The sequence below is a fragment of the Eleutherodactylus coqui genome, chromosome 8 (genome assembly GCF_035609145.1).
Source record: "Eleutherodactylus coqui strain aEleCoq1 chromosome 8, aEleCoq1.hap1, whole genome shotgun sequence".
Lineage (NCBI taxonomy): Eukaryota > Metazoa > Chordata > Amphibia > Anura > Eleutherodactylidae > Eleutherodactylus > Eleutherodactylus coqui.
In genome coordinates, this window is record NC_089844.1 from 134,051,467 (window position 1) to 134,074,094 (window position 22,628).

Consider the following 22,628-nt stretch of genomic DNA (forward strand, 5'->3'; position numbering starts at 1 on the left):
TGTATTAGGAACAGCTGGCACAAGACATCTTGTGATCAGTAACACGGTACCATGTGATGGCCGCATTACAATCTGCTCTTAGATAATGTGATCTCTCCTCTGTGCAGGAGAAGACAACATTCGACAACCGTGGTAACTTGAGTGACTTTTACCATGGGCAGATTGTTGGTGCCCGGGGGTGTGATGCCAGTACTTCTGAAACAGCTGCACTTGTTGGCTGTTCCTGAACGATGGTATCAAGAGTGTACCAAGACTGGTTGAACCAAGGACATACATCCTACAAAATATCACACAGTAGCAGGCCACATGTAGTTGATCCTAGCAGATGACCTAGCAAATGACCTAGTAGTACAAGAGCAAGGAAACTGTGGTGTACCTTGCTTCGACTGTGGTTCAATAGCTGAAGACCAACAAGAGTGCCCATGATTACCCCGTGTCATCTCCAACAATGCCTCTTGTGGCCTTGGGAAAGATGTCAATGGACCTTGGACACATGGCAGAAGGTCATCTGGAGTGACGAGTCTTGTTTCCTGCTGAACCATACAGACAATTTGATCTGTGCCTGACATAAACAGCAAGAAGCCCATGAACATCTCATGGGTACACTGCTGTGGTTCAACAGCCCAGTGGTGGCGGTGTCATGGTCTGAGGGGCATTTTTCTGGAATTGCCTAGGACCATTGGTCTTCATGCCATAATTCTTGAATAGTGAATGCTACAGAGACCTGTTAGTGGTTGGGTATGACTTCTTAAAGATATAGGTGCAGATAATCAGCTGTGTCATCCTACAACAGGGCAACGCTTTGTTTCATCAAGCTCAGATCACTAGGGAGTGGTTGGAGGAACATGACAATGAAGACAATTAATTCTCTACACTGCCTTGGCCCTCAAACTCACCAGACTGTAACCACATTGAACGTGTTTGAGATATACTGGAAAAGGCTGTGAGATCTGCTCCCACTTATCCGCAAAATATATGGAGGGGGATGGTAGCTCTGGACGATTTGTATAACATACCAATATTATTTTTTTTCTTGGTGCGCTACAAGTCTCTGAGATGTAATAAAATAGGTGTTTTGTGGTTTGCTACTTAAATTAACGTAAATGCTCTCCAGATATTCTGAACATATTCCATTCCTATAAAACGTATCAGCTATTGAAGATATAAATCAGATGCAAACAATGTGTGCTACTCTAGCAGTTGGGTTTTTCAAGGACAGGTCCTGCTGGGGGTTGTAGTTCCTGAGCAGCTGCCAAGACACAGGTTATCTAAGCCTTTTTAGGTGCTTATTTCATGTTGGCCTGAAGAACACACACCATGTTTTCTGTGGGACAGCTGGAGTTTTGTTCCAACGATGGCAGTGGGACTAGGTTAATTAAAGCAATTATCGGTAACCTCATTGGTGATGTTTTTCTAACCCCGTTGGGGTTGCCTATTGCTTTTCAGAGACTATCCAAGGACATCATAATTGTAGACATTAATCCGTAGCTGTGGTCCTTCATCTGACCTTTATATGGGACCTCGCTCATATTTCTGCAGAACATCACCATTATTTAATTGCATAACATATTTTTTTATTTACTATCCAGTCTTCTATAAGGGACCTTTCACACAGGACGGAATATTCCGCGACAGTATAGTACCAGTTTACACACAGCTTTCTCATTCAATGTTTTTTCTTGTTTTTTTTTACATTATTGATTGATATTGAAGACATGAAAGCTATGATGGAACACACATGTAGTGAAGTAGGAAACAAAAAAGTGTTAAACAAACCAGAATATGTTTTATATTTTAGATTCTTCAAAGTAGCCCCCTTTTGCTTTGATGACAGCTTTGCACACTCTGGGCATTCTCTCAGTCAGCTTCATGAGGTCATCACCTGCAATGTTTTTGACAGCGGCCGGAGAAGGGAGGTGGGAGAGAGTTTAGCAGCGTGATTGCTAAACTCCCTTCCCTTTCTCTCCTCCTCTCTCCTCCCCTCTGGCTGTTTGCAATGGGAGGGGGCAAATAGGGTGGAGCTGAGCGCCACCCCCTCCCATTGCTGGCTGCAGAGAAGGGGAGGGTGCTTACCTCCGCCCCTGCCCCGCCCACTCTCATTGCAAACAGCCGGAGGGAAGGAGAGAGGAGGTGAGCCAGCGAAGGGGAGGGAAGGGGAAGCAACGGCATTGCAGCTGCGACGTATATGCGCCAGGCCTGTGCCATCTGAATGGGCACACAAACGTTAGATTTGTGTGCCTGTTCACACGTTTTCACGGCATCGGCGGGCACACGTAAAAATGCCTACATTCGTGGGAAAGAGCCCTTAATGGCAAACTATGTAATGTTGGAAGCTCATCTGATTCATTAGCAGCTCTATAGACCTGAAGAACAGCTTCACAGGCAAGAGTTGTACTTTAAAGTAATCCAGTGATACAGTCGATGTAAATAGTGGGCAGCAATGCTGTAAACCATATTCCCTCAGTACAGACAGAATTGTAAAGGTCATTATACCAATTCCTTAATGTAAAACACTGCCGCTCTGCCTGGCATTTGTAAGTTTACTATCAATATTGGCAACAATTACTCTTCATTAAGATTCCTCTGCGTTTTCATAGGTTGCCAATGCCAAGAGTTGGATTTCTCTAATTAACAGATAATAAACCAATTAACTTTGCACTCCTTACTGCTGAGCACATTGTCAGTGTGCTGTTCTGCTTATGCATCTGTGCCACGAATTCAGAGGCACGCTCTGTATATATGACTCACAATCTTAGGTTTCTCTGATGTACAATTTCCTGATATTGGCACAATATCACTGATACTTTTTTTCCTGGCCACTGGTTGATGCTGCGAGATGCTGCCCACACAGATGGTTCCTTTTCAACTGAGTAGAGACATGGGGAGAGACTCCTTGCAAGAGGACCTCCCACTAAGACTAGAGAGGATTCCTTTAATTGGTGCTAATTAGAGCATCTGTTCAGAAAAGCGGATGAGGTGTCATTGTTAAAAAGTCATGGAGAGCATTGGGTGGGGGGTACTGTAGAAGACTGTAAGAGTAGATAGTAAGGGCTATAAAGACAGACGTGGGAAAATTAAGGAAGCTAGCAGCGGATCTCAGGAAAGACATGAGATTGAATTTAAAGGAAAAGTAAAGGGTTGCAGAAAATAGTAAAAATTACTTTTTCAAATGAGTGATAAACCGAAGGATGACTGCATGGTATTTAAATGGACATAGGCTGTAGGACGGGTAAGTGATGAAACACATGCTGCTAGTAAGGTAAAAGAAAAGGCGCAGGCTCCATGAAATGTGTAGAGAAAGGACAAAGGCTTTTGTTGAGAGATTGTGAAGAGACACATGCCGTATAAATGAGAGGGAAAAGGCTCTGATTATAGTGTTAGACAGAGAAGAGGAACAGACTGAAGAAAACAGAGAGGAGACATAAGACATAGAGTATGAGATGAGATATGCTATAAAATAGAGGTCCTCAGCCTTCCCTAGTTACCTTCAAATATACAGTAACAGATAGTGTTGAGCCACATATGAAGGGTATGTTCACATGTATCAGAAATGCTGCAGGTTTTCTGTAGCAGAATCGGTTTTGGAAAATCCACAGCATCCTACAGTACTAGCAGTGCGAATCAGATTTCAAGATAATCTCATACACATGTTGTTGGAAAAAATCTGCTATATATATATTGACCGGCAATGCAGATTTTAAATCCACAGCATGTGTATTTATGCTGTGGATTTTCAGCATGGATTTTACATGAGCGGATCCCAGGTGTGAGCCCGGCTGTGGCCCTGCGTACGGCTGCATGCGGTACTGCGCAAACCTGCGTACTCACAGAGGCGGTCATGCACAGTAAACTGTTTTTAGTTTGTATTTCTCGCACTATAGCTTAGTGATGACACAGGTACCCGCAGCCCGTACACAATGTAGTTGCGTATGGGCTGCAGGTATATCTGCGACCATGGAGCACAATGGGCTCTATGTTGTGGATATCTGCAGTAAAATAGAACGTGCTGCGTTCTGTTTTTGGTGAGTGGATTACGTAATTCCAAGGCGCTAATGTGAGCGGAATTGTGTAATCCAATGCATTTGATTGATCTGCATATTACCGCGGATCAGGCGCATGCAGAATCTGTAATTCCTATCCCATCGTATGAGACCAGCATTTTTATCATGTAACTGGGGACTGCTCAACGAGGCCACTGGTCACTGCTCCAGGCTCTCGGCTACCTTGGATAGCCGGAAGCAAGGAGATTTTAAATTTCCCAGGCCCTTCCCGGCTCCTGCGAATGTGTCTAGCATTTTGCCGATGGGTGCATGTGCAGAATCCGGGTAAGGTCCGTGGAGGAGGATCGTGACAGAGGTCAAATACGGAGGCCACCGGTAAAAAGTTTCATATCCTCTCACCGATCGCCTCGGTGATGGGAGATGAAACTTAAACTATTTTTATTTACTTTTATGTGATCGCCATTATCCATTGGATAACGGCGATCACGTGACCAGGAACCGCATATCGCAGCCAGCCATTTTGCTGACGGGCGCATGTGCAGAAGCCATGGTAAGGTCCGTGGATAAAGATCCCATTGTGTAAGAAATTCAGGGACCTTAGTTATGTAATTTCATCTCCCCTCGCGGATACGATCCGTAAGGGGAGATGAAACTTTAACTTCTTATTCTAATTTTTTTTAACTTTACATGATCACTGTTACCTGACGAACAACAGTGATCATGTGATCGGGAACCGCATACAACAGTGCCCGGTCACATCTTTCTGCACTCGGCTATCTTTGACAGCTAGGTTCGCATTTTAAATTTGCCGGGTTCTCCAGCCTTTTGCGCATGCGCATAAGCCTGCAGAAGGTCCCAAACGCCAGGGGACATCACGGAGGGCGTAGGTGAGTATTTTCAGCTGCCCCCATGGATCCCATCCATACGGGCAGTTGAAACCTTAACTTTTTTAAACTATTCTTTTACTTTTCCGTGATCGCCAGTATCCATTGGATACCGGTGATCATGGGCCCGGGGACCGCTACCTTCAGGAGTCGGGAGCCATAAAATTTCAAGTTTACCGTGACTCCCAGCCTTCTGCGCGTGCAAGTGAAGTCATACGTCTGGTGCGCATGCGCAGAAGGACCAGATCACCACGGGACATCACGGAGGACGGGGGTGAGTACTTTCAGCTGCCCTGATGGATTTGATCCATCAGCGCAGCTGAATCTTTAACTTTTAAAAACTTTTAATTGACTTAATTGTGATAGATAGCGCCGATCGCATGACCGGTGGAGCTTCGCGCGGCCCCCATGACAGCATGGAGCTGTCATGTCCACAGCCCACGTGCCTTTAATCCTCAGAGGAAGCATGTTTTTACGTCCCTGAGGATTAAAGCCCACTTAGGCAGGACGTAAAAAGGCAATGGGGCCGTCACTAAGGGGTTAAAGGAGTTGTCTCATTAAAGACAACCTCTTTAATATGTGAGTTGCCTTGTCATCCAGCATGGCTTTGTGCCCCAGAGCAAACAGCTAATCCTTTTAGGGGAAGTGGCTAAAACCCAGTTGGCACTGGCTATAAGATAGGAATTCAGCAGGAGGACAAGTTAAAACTATGGTATGGGCAACCACTGAAGGAAGACGGGATTAGAATTTATGACAGATGATTTGGGTTTATAAATCAAACTCTTATTTTAAAAATGAAACTGCTTATTTAGAAATCAAAACTTGGCTTGTGCATGACCATAGTGTGGACTAAATGTAATCCATATAACTATAATTAGAGTTATTGTAAACTGTGATTCATAAATCAATTAGACTCTTCAGGACAATATTTATCTTTACATGTCTTATGAAACTTTGACCTTTTAAATGTTTTTGATTTGTGTAACTCAAATATTCAAGAGTCAAGACGTTTCTTTGGTGAACAAAGAGAAAAACAAAAGGGAAATTAGCATTTGCATCACACACTTACCCATGCACTCATTGGCTTCTCGGGCATTGGCCCTCTGCCATGGTCGGTCATAATGAAAGGCCTTGCATCGATCACATTCTGGTCCCTCTGTATTGTGCTTGCAGTCACACACTAACCGTCCTTCTTTGTCTTTGCCGCAGCGAGAGGCATGCCCATTGCACTTGCACCTGCCACCAACTTGAAACTCTCCAACTGAGTAGAAGAAACCTGGCCCATCGTCTGATATCTCAGAATCCCTGTTCCCTTGGAGGTGAGGACGGCTAAAGACCACACGAATGTCTGTAGCAGTCACCCAGTCCTGGAGCACAGGACTGCTGTCAAAGTCTTGAGCTGAGGGTCTACCATCTAAGGTACTGAAGGCTATGAGGCCTCCAGTCAGTGGGTAAAGATCTGTGTGCCCATCAGTACACAGTGCTTCTTGCTCATTTTGCTTGGTGACACTAGCGCGGCTAGGTTTTCCATACAGTCGGCGGCACTGGGACGAATAATACTGGTATGGAACCCAAGTCTTGCCATAATCCATAGACTTAAAAATAGCCACAGACTCGGGCCGAGGAGAACAAAACTGTAGACTGACATAGGTCACCTCAAACTTCTTTCCCAGTGATAAGGTTAGACTGACATTTTGAGGTGAGTGACGTGGGAAACTTTCTGACCTCCAGCAAGTCATGTTTCCGGCTGAGTTAAGGTCAGTTAGGTGGGAGGCCGGGTGAGCCTTCTTTGGCTCAGAAGCATCACAAGTACGGGTGGCTGGACGTCCACAAGTGCTGGAGGCTTGGACTTCTTTTCCAAAGGCTGCATTCACAAACTCAGGTACACATCGACGGGAAACGCCATGCTCATCATAGCAGGGGTCTGGGATTGGGTGCTGCTGTTGGCCAGAAAAAGGTGCTGATGCCGAATGAAGCAGCACAGGAAAAAATGAGAAAATGAATAATACATGAAGCATCTTCGAAGGAAGTAACACATGCCTATAACAAGAAAAGAAAAATGTTTATTAGTATATTTAATAATCTTTATATTATTTACAAAGAATGTCTCGATTGTAAGAACACATCTGTATTTCTATGCATCTGACCAATCTACCAACCATTATCATCCATCTACCCATCTATCTCAAAACTGAATGAGGTCATAGACCCGAACCATAACTCCAACCTGCTTGATCTATTATATTTCTTCAGGAAGACTTTTTACAAGAGTCTTGCAGTATCATACTGTCAGGTTGTGCTGCTGGGATCTGTTGTTCTCTATGGCTTTCCAGCAGCACAGCTTCACAGGTGTGGGATAATTGAGCTGTCTGGGTGTGGAATTCTCCAGACAGTCAATCTACCTGGTCTGCTGCACATATATACCAGCCCCTCTGGCTAGAGGAAGCTGGTTTCCCAACACCCTGGTGTTTGCTTCATGCATGGTGTCTATGTGTCTTTGTATGAACAGTGTCGTATTCTCTGTTTCTGTGTTTCAGGTGGTGGGACATGAGATGTGAACATTCCTGTTCTGTCTGTGTTGTGTGTGAAACAGTGATGCGTTCATTTGGTCTGTGCAGGTGGCCAGACTAGATGTATCTGTACAGTTCTGTTCTGGCTTGCGTGCAAATCCCTGTAGTGTTGGTGTGAACTGTGTCCTGTCCTGCTGTTGATAGCTCGCCATCTTGGGTGAGGTAGGTCCCTAGGTTCCAGCGTGGGGCTGTTGCCCCGCATACAGGCAGGTTTCACATGGTAGTTTTCTTGTGAGTGTAGAGACCCACGAGACAACAAGGACCCTTGAAGCGGGCTCGTGGGCTTAAATGACGTAGCCAATTCACAAACTAATACCTCATGCTTTCATAGCTATTCCATCTGTTATGTGTGCAGGTATGTATGGTGCGTGTTTGGTTGTCAGTTTACTCCGTATGTTATGTCTGTCCATGAGTCCAGTACGCAGTTCTTCCCTTTGGTGTTCCAGTGTACATTGGGGTAGTATCCTAAGTCTCCTGTTTGGACTCAATACCATCTTGTGTCGGTGCTGTGGCCAGCAGATGTAACATATACATATTTGAGAATCCCCCAACAAACATCTAATAACTGTAAGCAGATGATCCTTTGCTGAAGTGAAATCTTAACATGGCCATACATATTAGATAGAAGACGTTTGTTGGTTGATCAACTGTTGACCAAACAACCATCTGGTGAACGATCATTTCTCTGATGCAGCCATTCATATTTTAATCCATATTGGTTATAGTCAGTCAAACTGGCCATACGTAGTTATGACACAGGGCGATGCACGAACAATCTTTCTGGGAACATTCTTTCAAAGAAAGATCTTTCATAGGGCCAGTTTCATGCAAGCACATTTCAGCCTATAATATGGATGAATGTTCCAGCCTGAACGCTAGTGTTCCAACATGATCTCATAAATGAACCTGTATTACACTCATGTGAAACTAGCGTAAGGCTGAGTTCACACAGGGTGGATTCCCGTCGGAAATCTCGCGGTTTGGCCGCAGCAAAAACCGCGAGATTCCCGCCAGGAGAACCGCCGCGGTTTAAGCCGCGGCGGCTTTGAAGCGGCCCGGCCGCTTGCTTTTCCGTTGCGGCCGGCGCTCCCATAGAGGAGAGCGTGGCCGCGATGAAAATAAACAAAAAAGAAAAGATAAACAGACATGCTGCTTCTTTTGACACTGCGGCTGCGGCTGCTGCAGCCACTGTTTCAACCAGATTTACCGCAGCGGATTAGCTGTCCACATGGCTGGCTAATCCCGAGATTAGCGGCCGCAGGCAGTCTTGCCGCGGGCGGACCTGCTGCGGCAAAACCGTGGCAAATCCGCTCTGTGTGAACCCAGCCTAAAGGAAAGCTCTTTGGTCCATCAGTCAGATGAAAATTTCAAGTGTGATAGGCTTCTTTTCTTATGATGATGATCCATTATCCGTCAACTAAAGGCCCTTTTAGACATTCGTTCAAAAATCGCTCAAAGCCATCTTTTGAGCGATCACCTTGCAAAAAGCACACAATGATTATCACTCAAAAGATTTTTTCAGCGAAAATTGTTGTGTCCCAACCAGCCCTAAAACGTTTGTTTATTGTTGTATTTCACCTGATAAACAATAGTTTTGATTGACATCAACCATTTTCATTAACTTTAGGCCGCTTTCACATGGGCTGCAAAATCGCACAATTTTCCGGTGATGTGACAGCGCTACAAGATGCATGTTTGTGAAACCCATGCCTTTCAATGAGTTCCTTCACATTAGCGATATTTTTATTGATGTTATGTTGCAAGAAAAAAAAATCGTTGCATGCTCTATCATTCTGCAATGTGCTATTCTTCATCTCCCATAGGGAGCCTCCTTGTTTATCGCATTGCATAGCACAAACTTGCTATTTTCGTCCGATGTGATACATTTTTAACATTAGAAACTCCTATTAACTTTCTCATGATAAAATTGCGGGCAGCAGCGACGCGATGCGTGATTTTTCACAAGAAAAGGCATTGCTGATGCTATAAAATCGCGTGTACAAAGCGGCGATATTGCAGCAATTTTCTAGCGGTGATATCGCTGCCGCCTGTGTGAAAGAGGCCTTTGGGAGGCGTCACACGGCCATGTTTTTGCAGGTTTTTGCACACGCAAAATCTGCGCGCGCTAAACACATAGCATAGGACCCATTGATGTCATGCATGTGTGTGAACTGGCCCTGTGTGCACAAAAATTACAGTAATAGGTACAGACACGCGCAACACTGATTATGGACCTCTTCAAACCTTGTTCATGCGCAAATACGCTATGCTGCATTTTATGGGCTTAAACACATAAATGTGTTTTTCTCTCCTAATGCAATCACATAACGGGACAAAACGAAACCACTAATTTCAAGGGATTTCAGTTGTTTCGTTTTCACTTTCGGAATTCTCGCCCATTAATTGTACGGCTGAAAAAAGATAGGACTTGCCCGTAGTTGCGCATACGGCCATCTGAAACTGTCCTATGTCTGATTTTATGGTGAAAGCCTAAAGGTCCTTCGTACTCTTAAGATAGCGTGTTCAGCCAACAGCTATTCCTCCTGCCTCCCCCCAAAACATTGCCATCTCAGCCAAGTGTGCATGTGTTTTTCAAGGGTGAGAGGGGAAAACCAGTTTCTGCCAGACCCCTCTGGCAAAGTGCCCATTCTTTCCTTTCCCCAATGACCGAGTTTGGCGACGGTCAATTCAAATCGCTAGGTTCGGTTGACATTTACCTAAAATTCACATGAGCGATTTTTAAGTCCGTATGCTGTCCGTATTTGCAGCTGACAGCACGCCAACAGCACATTGACCCACTTCAGTTAATGGGGTTCTACAGACATGTGTTTGTTTACACGGATTGTAAAAGAATTGCAGCATGTGCTATTCAGCTTCTCAGATGACAGTCATCCAGTCAAGTCAATGGGCAAGCAAAAAAAAAAACAGATTGCACATGGAGGACATCTGTGTGCATTGCGTTTTTCATTGATAATTGCTGAGCAAATCTAAAAAAAAAATGGAGCCACATTCTTTTTTTTTTGTGCACGAAAAAATTTGGATGACACACGAAGGTAATAAATGGAATTATGTAATGCAACATGGACGACGTCCATTGGATGTACACACTGATTAAAATCTGTTTTTCATGGACCAAAACCAGACACCCTCATCTGAATTAGCCCTAACGAAGATAGTCAGCTTACAACATGAGGCTGCATTCACACGAACGTATATCGGCTTGGTTTTCACGCCGAGCCGATATACATCGTCCTCATCTGCAGGGGGGGGGAGGATGGAAGAGCCAGGAACAGAAACTGAGCTCCCGCCCCGTCTCTGCCTCCTCTCTGCCCCTCTGCACTATTTGCAATAAAAGGAGGAGGGATGGGGGCGGGGCTAAGCCACGAGATTTAGCCCTGCCCCCGTCCCGCCTCTCCCCATTGCAAATAGTGCAGAGGGTCGGAGAGGAGGCAGAGAGGGGGCAGGAGCTCAGTTCCTGCTCCTGGCTCTTCCATCCTCCCCCCCCCCTGCAGATGAGGACGACGTATATCGGCTCGGCGTGAAAACCGAGCTGATATACGTTCATGTGAATGCAGCCTTAAAGTGACTCTCCAGGCCTGGGCAAACAAAGATGGATGAACTGTGCATAGTATGGGTTCGTAGTCTAAAGCCCATTTACATGCAAAGATGATCGCTCAAAATTCGTTCAAAAGACAGGGAGAATGATAGTCTGAGCAATCATTTTGCATAAGCTACTAATGGGTACTAATGCCCATTAGCAGCTTACTAGCTTCATTTACATGTAAATGAGCCACCGTGAGCTGTATGCACAGAAGAGCAGGTGGTCTGTTATCTGCATACAACGCCTTTGTTCTGCCATGGGACTGCAGCTGAATACAATGTTATCAGTGCTCCCATGGAGAATCACAGCGTGCGGTCCCTGCTATCAGCTCTCCGTCCGCATAATGGATTTTAAACTCAACAAAAAATCATCGTTTGGACGAAAAGCAAACGATGGTAGCATTCACACGTAACGATTATCACTCGAAATACATAGTTTGAGTGAATTTTGAGCGCTAATTGCTGTCTGTAAATGGGGCTTAATATACTACATGGTGTTCTGACTGGGCAGCACTGCTTAATCAAAGCAGGTGTAGTGTCTAAAGCCCTATTTACATGCAACGATTCGCTCAAACGATGTCTTTTGAGCAATAATCATTGCGTATAAATGCTACCACCATTTGCTTTTTGTCTGAACAATGATTTTTAGTTGAGTTTAAAATCCATCGTTCGGCCGGAGAGCTGATGGCAGGGACTGCATTAGTGCCCATTAGCAGCTTATGTTAAATCATTGTTCAAACTGACAATCATCCTATCTTTTGAATGAATTTTGAGCAATCAGCTTTGCGTGTAAGTGGGGCTTTAGACTAATGAAGGATACATACTAATGTACAGTGTACATCAGGTATTTAAATAAGCTGGGGTGTCCATCTATGTTTGTCCAGGCCTGGAAAGTCGCTTTAATAGACATTCATTTGATTATCAGATAGGGAGGTGCAACTGCGGACATACTGATAGGTTAGCTCATGTAGCCTATCTATATAAAGCGGTTTAATGAGAACTGAAAGGTGTCTGTCCCCTACCCCCTTAAACAGCACCACCTTTTTCTATAGCTTCTGCCTGGTATTACAGCTTGGTCCCATTCTAGTCAATACTGCTATACCAGAGAAGGCCCATTCACAAGTGATGCTGATTTTGGAATTAAAAAAGCAGATCCTTTTATTTCCATTAAATACAACCCCTGGGGCCATAAACATTAGATTGTCAGCAGATCCTGCAAACATTGTTGGCCTGCCAACTCATAATATCTAACAATCTAATAATATAACATCTAATATCTATTGACACTTTAAGGCAGAGGCGAACTTCTGTGTGGCACACACTTTTGCATTGCCAGGATTAGTCGTATAAGGAAACTTATCCCTTGCCGAGAAAGGGTTAAATGTGCCAGACGTCTCTCTCCTTCTTTCTTTTAAGAGCACATAGTTGAAAGGTTGCCCAGCTGAGATTAAAAAAATAACAGTCAAAATACTTCCAGTACAAAAACTAAACATAGTTATATATACGGAATATGATGTGATTACTGTGCCAAAACTTCTCGTTACAGAATGATACACCCCAGAACTGCTGGAAACAGCCCCTCCAGAACAGATACACCCCAGATCTATTCATCACAGCTCCTGAAAGACAGATCGACCCCAGATCCACTCCTAACAGTCCCACATAGACAGATACACACCAGAACTGTAAGAACTTCATATAAACAGGTATCATTTACAATGGGAGAAAAAGCTGGCACAGTGGTTAAAAGCACTGGCTATGAACCAAAGACACACTGGAGACTCTAGCACTACTCCAAACGTCAAATCATTTGTGACCTGGAACGACACTTTATTTTCCTCTCTTATAAAGAATAAAAAAAGAGATTGTGAGCTCTTGTGTGCACGGGAAATCACGGCAAAGAAAATATATACTGACATGCCAAAAGTCATGGGATAGTTGATTTTGAGGTGACATTACCTAAGGCTATGGCTTGGGAATGCCCACACCTATATAAGGTCTTATTCACCCAAATGCATTTGCGCTGGGTATTACACATGCAAAATTTGTGCGCAATACACAGGAAATAGGTTTCAATGGATTCGGTCACATGTGCATTTTTTGGGCGCACATTGCGGTCACACACACACAAAAAAAATCAACCTGTCCTATTTTTGTGCATATCGCACATGAAAATAGCACATATTAAAATTAATTAAACTTAATGCTATGGAAATCAATAGGAGCATGCTTGCGTGTTTTAATGGGCGTTCAAATACGCAGGGCACCCGCATGCAAAAAATACAGAAAAATATGAACATGCATGCAAAAACGCAAGGACCATCGCACAAATACACAGTGCAAGTGCATGCATGAATATACTGATGCCCATGTGAATCTGGCCTAAGTTGTGAGGTGCTATCTTGTGAGTGGGGGCAAACTCTCATCATTGTGCTCCTGGCAAGGCAATGTGAATTGGAGTTCGACATTGCATTTCTGAAGTTGTGCGGGCACTTAATGTTCCATCATCCACAGTGTCACGTTCATACCAGGAATATGTCATAGAAGGCATTACCACCCACTGGTCGCCCACTGCTTCTTAATCGCAACCAATGGTGTCTGGCTAGAATTGTCCATGCAAACAGACATCCACATTCAAAGTAGGAGGCCTTACACACATATCCATGGGATATGGGAGCATAAGACCCACCAGAGTGCCTTTGTTAACACCACAACCCTGGACACAGCACCACGCCTGGGCACTTGAGGTTACTAACTGTACCCTAGACGACCGGCAACATGTAGTGTGGCCAAATGAGTCATGGTATCAATTGTTTTGGGGTAATGGTAGGGTCTGGAGTTTGCATGTGGAGCAGACCCCATGAGATCATGGACTCCACTTGTCAACAGGGCATTGTGCAGGCTGGTGATGGTTCCATACTGGTGTGGAGTCTGTTATCATGGCATGGGTTTGGTCCACTGGTCCACCTAAACATGTCCTTGACCGGTGCCTGTTATGTTTCACTGCTTGGTGACCAGTTGCAGCCCTTCTTGGATTTCATGTACCCCCACAATGATAGGATATTCTAGCAGATTAATGTAACATGGCATTGGGCCCAAGTTGTCCAGAATTGTTTTGATGAGCATTCTGTAGAGTTCCTGTGAATGGTGTAGCCTGCACATTCTTCCTACATGAACCCAGTCAAGCATTTATGGGATGTGGTGCAGAGATCCTACAAATACCACAAAGCTGTGGGTAACTATCCAGACACTATGGCTCAACATCCCTTCAGACGCCTTCCGTCCACTTGTGGAATGAATGCCACGTCAAGTTGCTGCACTTGGCTGGGCTATACAGTCGTACACCATATTAGTTTCTGTTCCGTTACTTCTTGCACATATTAGCTAAATGGAATTAGAATGTACAAACTAACGTTCATTCTTAAAGAGGACCTGCCATGTCCTTTGGTCAGTAGGGCTGGTTGGTATAGCTTTACAGCTACAACCTTGCTGACTCCATCACCGGTTTTCTTTTTTTTTTTCTTCCCCCCCATTTCCCCAAACTGCTTCCTGTTTGAATACAAGTACCTGGAGCCAAATCTGTAATATGGGTGATCACTGTCAATGGGAGATTCAAAGTGTTCAAAGCTGAATCTAATGGGACTTAGTACATTAGAATAGAGGGGAGTAGAAAGGAAAGAGAACCAGTGATAGAGTAGGCAGTGCCACAGCCACAAAGCTGTGTAGCCAGCCCCGCTGACCCCAAGACATGACAGGTCCTCTTTAACTTATAACAGTGCCTCAGTGGTGGCCATAGTACAGACACTGCAGAACAGATGGTCATAATTTCATTTGGTACTGTTAGTGCCAGTGTCCTTTGCAATACGCATAGATGGACTGTAATCTGCCTTGTTGTTTTTATAAACCCATAGAAGAAATAGATAAATTGAGCAAGGCTTTTACCCTAGTACTCAGTTCTAGTTATGTTATGGGATCCCTGGTCCTACTAGAGCCAAATGTGCACAATAATATCTGCAGGTAGAACCACAAGCAGGTGACCCGAGAGCTACTGGGTGGTCATCCACACATGTACGGGTCAGCCATGTCTGCTTACGACATTGTACCTAAACAATTAAAATGATGTCAGAAGAAGACCAGTATTTTAGCTAAGTGGGTTGTGGTTGGTTTAGGGCAGAATAGAGTTCATACAATAGTGGCTCAGTGGTTAGCAGCGCTGCCTTGTAGCGCTAAAGTTCTTATTGCTATCCAATAGTGTTGTCCTATAAGTTATGTTCTCCATAGTCTTGTGTAGGTTTGCAGGTTCCTTGCTTTTCTCTGACAATTCAAAAACATTTTGGTAGATACTGATGAATGATACTATTGTATATCTGGAAAAAACAACACTAAAACATTGAAAAATATATATAGGTTCCATTAGCACAGCTTGACATGGCATTTTGTTTTTGCAATTTTATCCTATATCACGCAGTTAGCCTATTATGTCTTACTCGGGAATCCCAAATTTTACTCTCCCGTCTCAAGATCTCCTATATTTTTAGGGAACGTTGCATTTGAAATTCTAAAGCAATAACCACATACATATGTGGAAAAGCCTTCAGTATTCGTTTTGCATAATTATAGCCTGCATTTAACAACAGATAGGAAGCAGTGCAATTGGAGGTTTGGACCCACAAAAGGTCTCAATGACAACACTGCATCTGACAGGAATCGGAAGGGGAGATGATGTCATCAGAATCTTTCAGTAGTGCAGCCTCAGGCTATGAGCCTATAACTTCAAGTGATTATTGCTTAGCATAGGTAAATGGTATTAAAAATAGTTTTCACTTTTTCAAGGTATACACAAGGCCCTTTATAAACCTTGGATAGTTCATCAGTAGTTGATCAATGGGGATCTGCCGCTCAGGATCACCTTCGATCAGCTAATTGCTCAGACCACTGTCAGTGCAGCGGGTCCGGACAAGGCGGACATCATGATCAGTAGTAAAAGAGGAAGTGTAATAGACAGCTGTGCTTGTATTACACTTCCTGCTCCTTACTTTGGTTAGGACCGGACATCCCATCTTGACCATCCTGACCATAATGAAGATGTTGCAGCGGTTCTGGGATTGCTGCCATGCTGATAGTTTGGTGTAAGTTTTGTAGGTGGTTCTCCATCTTCTGGCCATGTTGGGTGTCGTATTAGGTGAGATAAGCTGCTCCTGAGGGTAATTGTCACGGCTATTTAGTCTGGCTGATGCTGGACTGAACTGCCGTTGAATCTTCACTCTAGCTCTGACTGTGGTCTTAGTCAGAGCTTGATCCTGGACCTATTATTTGCCTGCTGCATCTCAAAGCTAAGTAGTTTCTTTTCTTTTGTGTTTCTTATGTTATTCCCCTTTCCCACGTAGGGTTAACTAGGGACTGAGGTACAAGGTCAGGTATGTCCTTGTCAGGGCAAATTGCCTGTGTTTAGGCAGGTCCCCATCCCTGAGATTATTTAGATAGGGAAAGAATTCCCATAATTTGGTTTATTATTGTTTTGACGCAGTTTGTGTGATTTTGTGTGAGATCTGCGGGTTACGGTTCCAGCATGTCCTGGGCGGACGTGACAGAGGAACAGGAAGTGTCATAGAAGTGCATTGCTTCCACTGATTTCAATGGGAGTGAAGCCGACACTTACACTTCCTCTTCTGACCACTAATGATGACGCCCCCAATACAGTGACAGCGGGCTGGACAATCAGCTGATAGGCGGATATCCCAAGCAGTTGATCAACTACTGATGATCTATCCTCATCAGTTGTAAAAGCCCTGAATACCCCTTTAATTGTAGTACTACAATAAATATAATGACACCTACAGTAGGTGTCTTATCTGTAGAAATTAATATACCATCAGGATAACTTCTGTCATTGGTAATATCTAATTATTTGGCTGAAATAGGATAAAGTACATATGGCAAGTGTTGAGCAGAAGCAGAATAATAGTTGAGTGGGGGAGAAAATCCTGGTGCAGCGCTGAACCTGTCTTCTCTTTTTTTTCCCGTAAACTCAGAATAGCCACTTTTCAGTACGAGCCAAACCCACAGAAACCTCTTCCCGTGAAGCTATACACTTCCAGCTTGACAAAGTTCTGCCTACATTTCTACTCATAGCACACTAGTAGTTGAAGATGCTGAGATTGATCACTAAACATTTCTAGCTGGGCTTGAATACAGACGAGCACTAATACTTATACACCTCAAGGTGGAACTTATTTGTCTTTTCTTAGTTATGGCCAGGATTACAAATTGCACAGCGGTTGCCCCCCAATCCCCTTAAAATGTGCAGAGTTGCAAGACAAATCTATAACCCTCCACTTATACAGGGTGTCTCAAAAGTGTCGAAACACGCATATAAAATGAAAGCGGCTTGTTATAGCGTGATGCAATTTTCCATACAAGCTACAGGGGAAGAGGGAAACCTGTTAGGCCATGTCACCAACATGATGGCCATTTTGAATGCCACCATCTTTGATTCAACACTAACTTTTCCAGTGGGAAAACTGGCAGAGAATTTTACCAGAAAAACAGTGTTGTGCTACATTTTAGCATAACTTTATTTGTTCCCACTACACTGGGAAGTCTGGTTGGATGGAATTGGTTGATATCCACTATGACAACACATGTTTATGTTCTTCACTTATCTGACATAATGATGATATCTACATGTTCTGCTTGAGATAACGCCATCATTCACATTGCCTGTAGTGAAGAAAAATCATTGTGCTGACATGATAATGAGTAAGGTAATGCTTAAAGGAAGCACGCCATTGGTTATCTGGCGATATTCTCTGCCGGCTCGATATATCACACACCTACCTTACCATTGAAAAAATTTGAGTTGAATTCAGGGTGACGACACTCAAAATGGCCATCATGTTGGTGACATGGACTAACAGGTTTACCCGTTCCCCTGTAGCTTGTATGCAAAATTGCATCAGTGTCTGCTAAACAGAAACAGGTGTAACCTACAAAAAGGTGAAGAAAATGCTTAAACTCACTTTATCTACAGGATATGCAACAAATGTCTGACAGCTAAGGGTCCCACCTCTAAGACACTGGCCTATTATGAGAATGAGCAAACCAAGACAGCGTGATCACATATAGTAGACCAAATGGAGAGGTGTCACTCATTAGCAGCCCGTGAGAGTTATAGAAACAGGCAAATGTGCTTGTTTGACTTTTTTTGTACTTTGCACAGTCCTCTATATGTAACCAACACTGACTATTTTGGTTTGCAGAATGGGGGTCTGGGAACCCCATTCTCCTGGTTAGTGAGACCCCTAGCAGTCAAATATTTATGACATATCCCGTGGATGTGTAATAAATGTCTGAAGTGTCCAGTGATTTCAGTGGACATCGTGTACTACTTAATTTGTCCTCTGGTGGTGCTGCAGGGAAACTGAACACTTGGAGTTCCAGCAGCAGGAGAGCCTGTGAATCAGCTTATCATTGGATACTCTTTTAACAAAAAGGAATTGTCCAACGCAGACAACCCCTCTAAGCCTGGAAAGTTTTACCATACGCAGGTGAAAAGCCTGGCTTAATTCATTTAATTGATTGGTCCCCAACCACTTGTATAATTTGCATGTGAATGTAATGGAGATGGAAGCAGGCCTATGGTGACATTGATAACGTCATGGGTCTTGTCTGCCAAAGCCACTCTTCATTTCTCCATGTCTGCTCTTGTCAATTCATATAATAAGTGCAGTCAGGGCGTTTAGGATATTATTTGAATGAGAGCGTTTTTCGAGAGGCCCCATCAATTCAGGTATGGGACATGCAGTGGGGATTCTGTCATGCAATGACGGCATTCTACGAATATAAAGGGACAAATACTTGTGCACCTGCTGTAGGGCAGGAAGGTCAAAAGACCAGCTTGCCTGCTCTCCTAGCATCTCCAGAATCCTAACTCTTCTACAGAGATCCATTGTCCTGAACAGTATATATATTTCTCCCTCTGCTTCTGCTCCCTCCTCCTCTTTGTGGTTTGAAATACAAGGATCAGTCTTCCACGGGAGCTCACACAGACCCTTCCGTCTTGTGTTTATAGGGGTACAATTGGGAATTATGTGCCTTCTGCATCTGTAATTAGAAGGAGGGGCAGGAGATGAGGGCTTAGTTTGAAGTGATGTTTTTTTGATGCACAGACAGTTGAGAAGGGGAATTCTCAAAAGACCAAGGGATTGAAAAAAAAGAGGGGGGAGGGAGACATGAGATATAGTCTGCAAGTAATAGTGCCGGGGTGGCGGTTTAGTTAGCAGTAGGTAAAGCCACCCACATCACAGCATTTAGCCACCATCCAAGCCAATGTTAGTGCAAGTGTTTCATGATCTGGGGTGTACACAGCCCTCCTTACCCATTATTATTAAAATTCATTGCCGTAAGTGTAAAATACATTAAATAGTACAAAAATAGTCAATTACAAGATCGATATACAACAGGTTAGGTAATTTGATTATGGAATTTTTACCCGATTACTAATTTGAAGTTGAGAGCTAAAGGGCATAAGTGAGTGACATAGTCATGAAATGCCACCATGTGTTGCAGCCTTTCAAGTAGTTGGGGATGGCTAATTTGCATAAGTGCTTTTTTGCTGTTGTTTATTCCTGGAGCCCTATTTCTGGTCTGTGTGTCTGTCTGTCTGTCTGTCTATCTATCTATCTAATCATGTTTCTATCTACCGGTATCTAATCATCTTTCTATCAACTTTGTTTAAAGGGAACCTGAACCACTGGCAGCATGGAATTGGGACATCTATATATTTTGCACGCATGCATTTTTTTTATTTGAAAACACTGCAGCGTTTCAGAATAAACATCCTTTAAATATCCACTTTAAATGGACCTTGGCTTCATGTGGACAGGACCTGATTGGACTCTCTGCGCCCCAGTTGCTTAAAGTGACAGCTCTCTATACACAAATGCTGCAACGTTTCTGCCTTCGATGTACAGTACTGTGCAAAAGTTTAGGCAGGTGTGGAAAAAATGCTGCAAAGTAAGATCGTTTTTCAAAAATAGATTGACTCCAAATATTTTCTGCAGAACTAACTTCAGCGTAAAGAAGAACAGGGAGTCCTGGAAGTGATGACACGGCCCCACAGACCCCAGATCTCATCATCATCAAGTCTGTCTGGGATTACATGAAGAGACAGAAGGATTTGAGCAAGTCTACATCCACAGAAGCTCTGTGCTTAGTTCTCCAAGATGTTTGGAACAACCTCCCTGCTGAGTTCCTTTAAAAACTGTGTGCAAGTCTACCTTGAAGAATTGATGCTGTTTTGAAGGCAAAGGGCCGTCACATCAAACATTGATTTGAATTAGATTTCTCTTTTGTTCATTCACTTTGTATTTTGTTAATTGACAAAAAAACATTTAACATTTCCATTTTTGAAAGCATTCTTACTTTGCAGCATTTTTTCCACACCTGTCTAATACTTTTGCACAGCACTGTACATACCTGTCTCTGCTTCATGTGGCTCGCGGTTTTGGGCACCATGAACCCTTTAGCATGATAATTCTAGTAGGAAATTGCATAAAGTTGAAACAATGCAGTGGGTTTACCTGAAGTCCTGTGTGAAAACACTGATAATGCAATGTGATATCACAATTAGTTGTGCCAAGGGACAAAGCTTCGCTGCACTGTAATAACTTGTGTCCAGCAAACTACTCTCGAATTATTCTATCCATTCATTGTGGTTTAAAATTGGAATTACGCTTTTAATCTAGTCAGTTTTATTCCTGTAGGTTGCTTTGTCGCAAAAACAGCTGCCTGGCCCGTGCCCCTAAATTTGTTTTAATGCAGACCACCACATAAAAATGTTAAGTGAATGTACAGACACAGTAAACTTAAGTTTCATTGCAGCAGTAAAGCTCTAAGATCCCTTTTTTGCAGTGTTTGATAGAAAGGCTAGAGAATAAAGTCCTAGTTCCCATTGTGACTCTGCTATATTGGCTAATGCCAGAAATGGAGCTGACATATGGCTTTCCACCAATGCAGGTGGAGACAGTTGCTCTTTGTAGGTAATTGCTATGCTACCTCTATGTCTTGAAGTATCAGAAAATAAGGGTGGCTTCAGACGAGCGTATTCCAAAATATGTTCGCTAGCGTGCTAATTTTTCGCACAGAGAACGAGTGGATTTTGTATGTGTGCCTGCGCAAATACTGTGTAGGCACCACTAGTTCACTTGGGTGGGGGAATCACCTGCCCTCATTTAAATGGCTATTAAGCCAAACAAGGTACCAGTGGGTGTGGGTTTGCAGAGCATTTTGCACATACCCGCTAGTACATATGTGTGCATTTAATGGAGATGGAACAATACCTCCATAGTGTCACCTTTTGGAAGGCAGCATTCCTTCAAGCCAAAGTCAGACTCTTTATACAAGCCTTGTAACAATGACTGGGAATTAAGAGCAAAGCCAGACTTCATGCACAGACAGCTGTTTCAGGGTATTTGCCCTTCATCAGTGTAGGGTCGGAGTCTGGCTTTGCTAGTGAGAGGCCTGGGATGGGGGTCAGAAATGCTTTTTTTTTCTCTGATGAAGGGCAAATACCCTGAAACAGCTGTCTGGACATGACGTCTGGCTTTGATTTTAATTCCCAGTCATTGTTACAAAGCTTGTATAAAGAGTCTAACTTTGGCTTGAAGGAATGCTGCCCTCCAATAAGGTGGCACTGTGGAGTTATTATTCCATCTCCCTTATTTGCATATCACCCAGAGGAGCATGAATGGCCTTTTGAGTCTCCTCACTCACCATATAGGTGCTCTCTGTAAGGAGAAAGGATAGTGTTTCTGACCTATGTGTGCTAGGCATACCCCCTATAGACATCTATGGGGCTCTTAGGTGCCCAAATAGGCACAAAATAGAGCAGTTCCTATTTTTCTGCACCCGTTAGAACTATGCGCCCCAAAAAAAGAAATGAGAATGAACAGGATTTTACCGTGCGGAAAAACACGCTAAAGCAGAGCTGTCTGAAGAAGCCCTAAGGGCTCCCACACACTTGCGTTATTTTAACGCGAATGTCAATGGGACTTTCTATTGTTAAAAACGCATCACACAAAAATCACAAAGCTCAAATTTGCGATGTGTTTTTAACATTAGAAAGTCCCATTGACATTTGCATTAAAAAAACGCAATGTAAAAAAAAACGCAAGTGCGTGGGAGCCTTAACTGTGCTGTGTATAATATAATTACATGTTTCCAAAGTTGTTTGCTCACCATTTGAACACCAGTTTACCTTTTTTTCCCAACTAAGGGTACTTGTACATGGACCAACTATTGGCCAAAATGAATCGCTCAAATCAGGATTTTAAGTGATCGTTGTCCCATGTAAATTGCTTGAGATAGCTTACTGAAATGAAGCAACTAGTGAGCGACTTCTCACTCAGTATAAACAGGCAGTCGTTCATCTTTGAGAAGGGCAGACGAAGGAGATCTCTGGCGCGCTCCTCCGCCATTCACCGAACAACTATCATATTATAGCTAGAAATCTATCAGTCACGGTGAGTTGGCAGGGTTGGTGGCCACCGTGACTTCTCTCTGGCCGTGGGCTC

The 22,628-nt window shown here is 43.5% G+C and overlaps 1 protein-coding gene across 1 annotated transcript in view; it reads right to left on the reverse strand.

Moving 5' to 3' along the window:
• NTN3 (netrin 3) overlaps positions 1-22,628 on the reverse strand; it is an 82,554-nt gene that overhangs the window by 52,621 nt on the left and 7,305 nt on the right. Inside the window, exon 2 of the mRNA XM_066576442.1 lies at positions 5,955-6,925. Coding sequence (XP_066432539.1) covers positions 5,955-6,903 — 949 coding nt within the window. The 5' untranslated portion in view covers positions 6,904-6,925. The remainder of the gene's footprint in view (positions 1-5,954; positions 6,926-22,628) is intronic.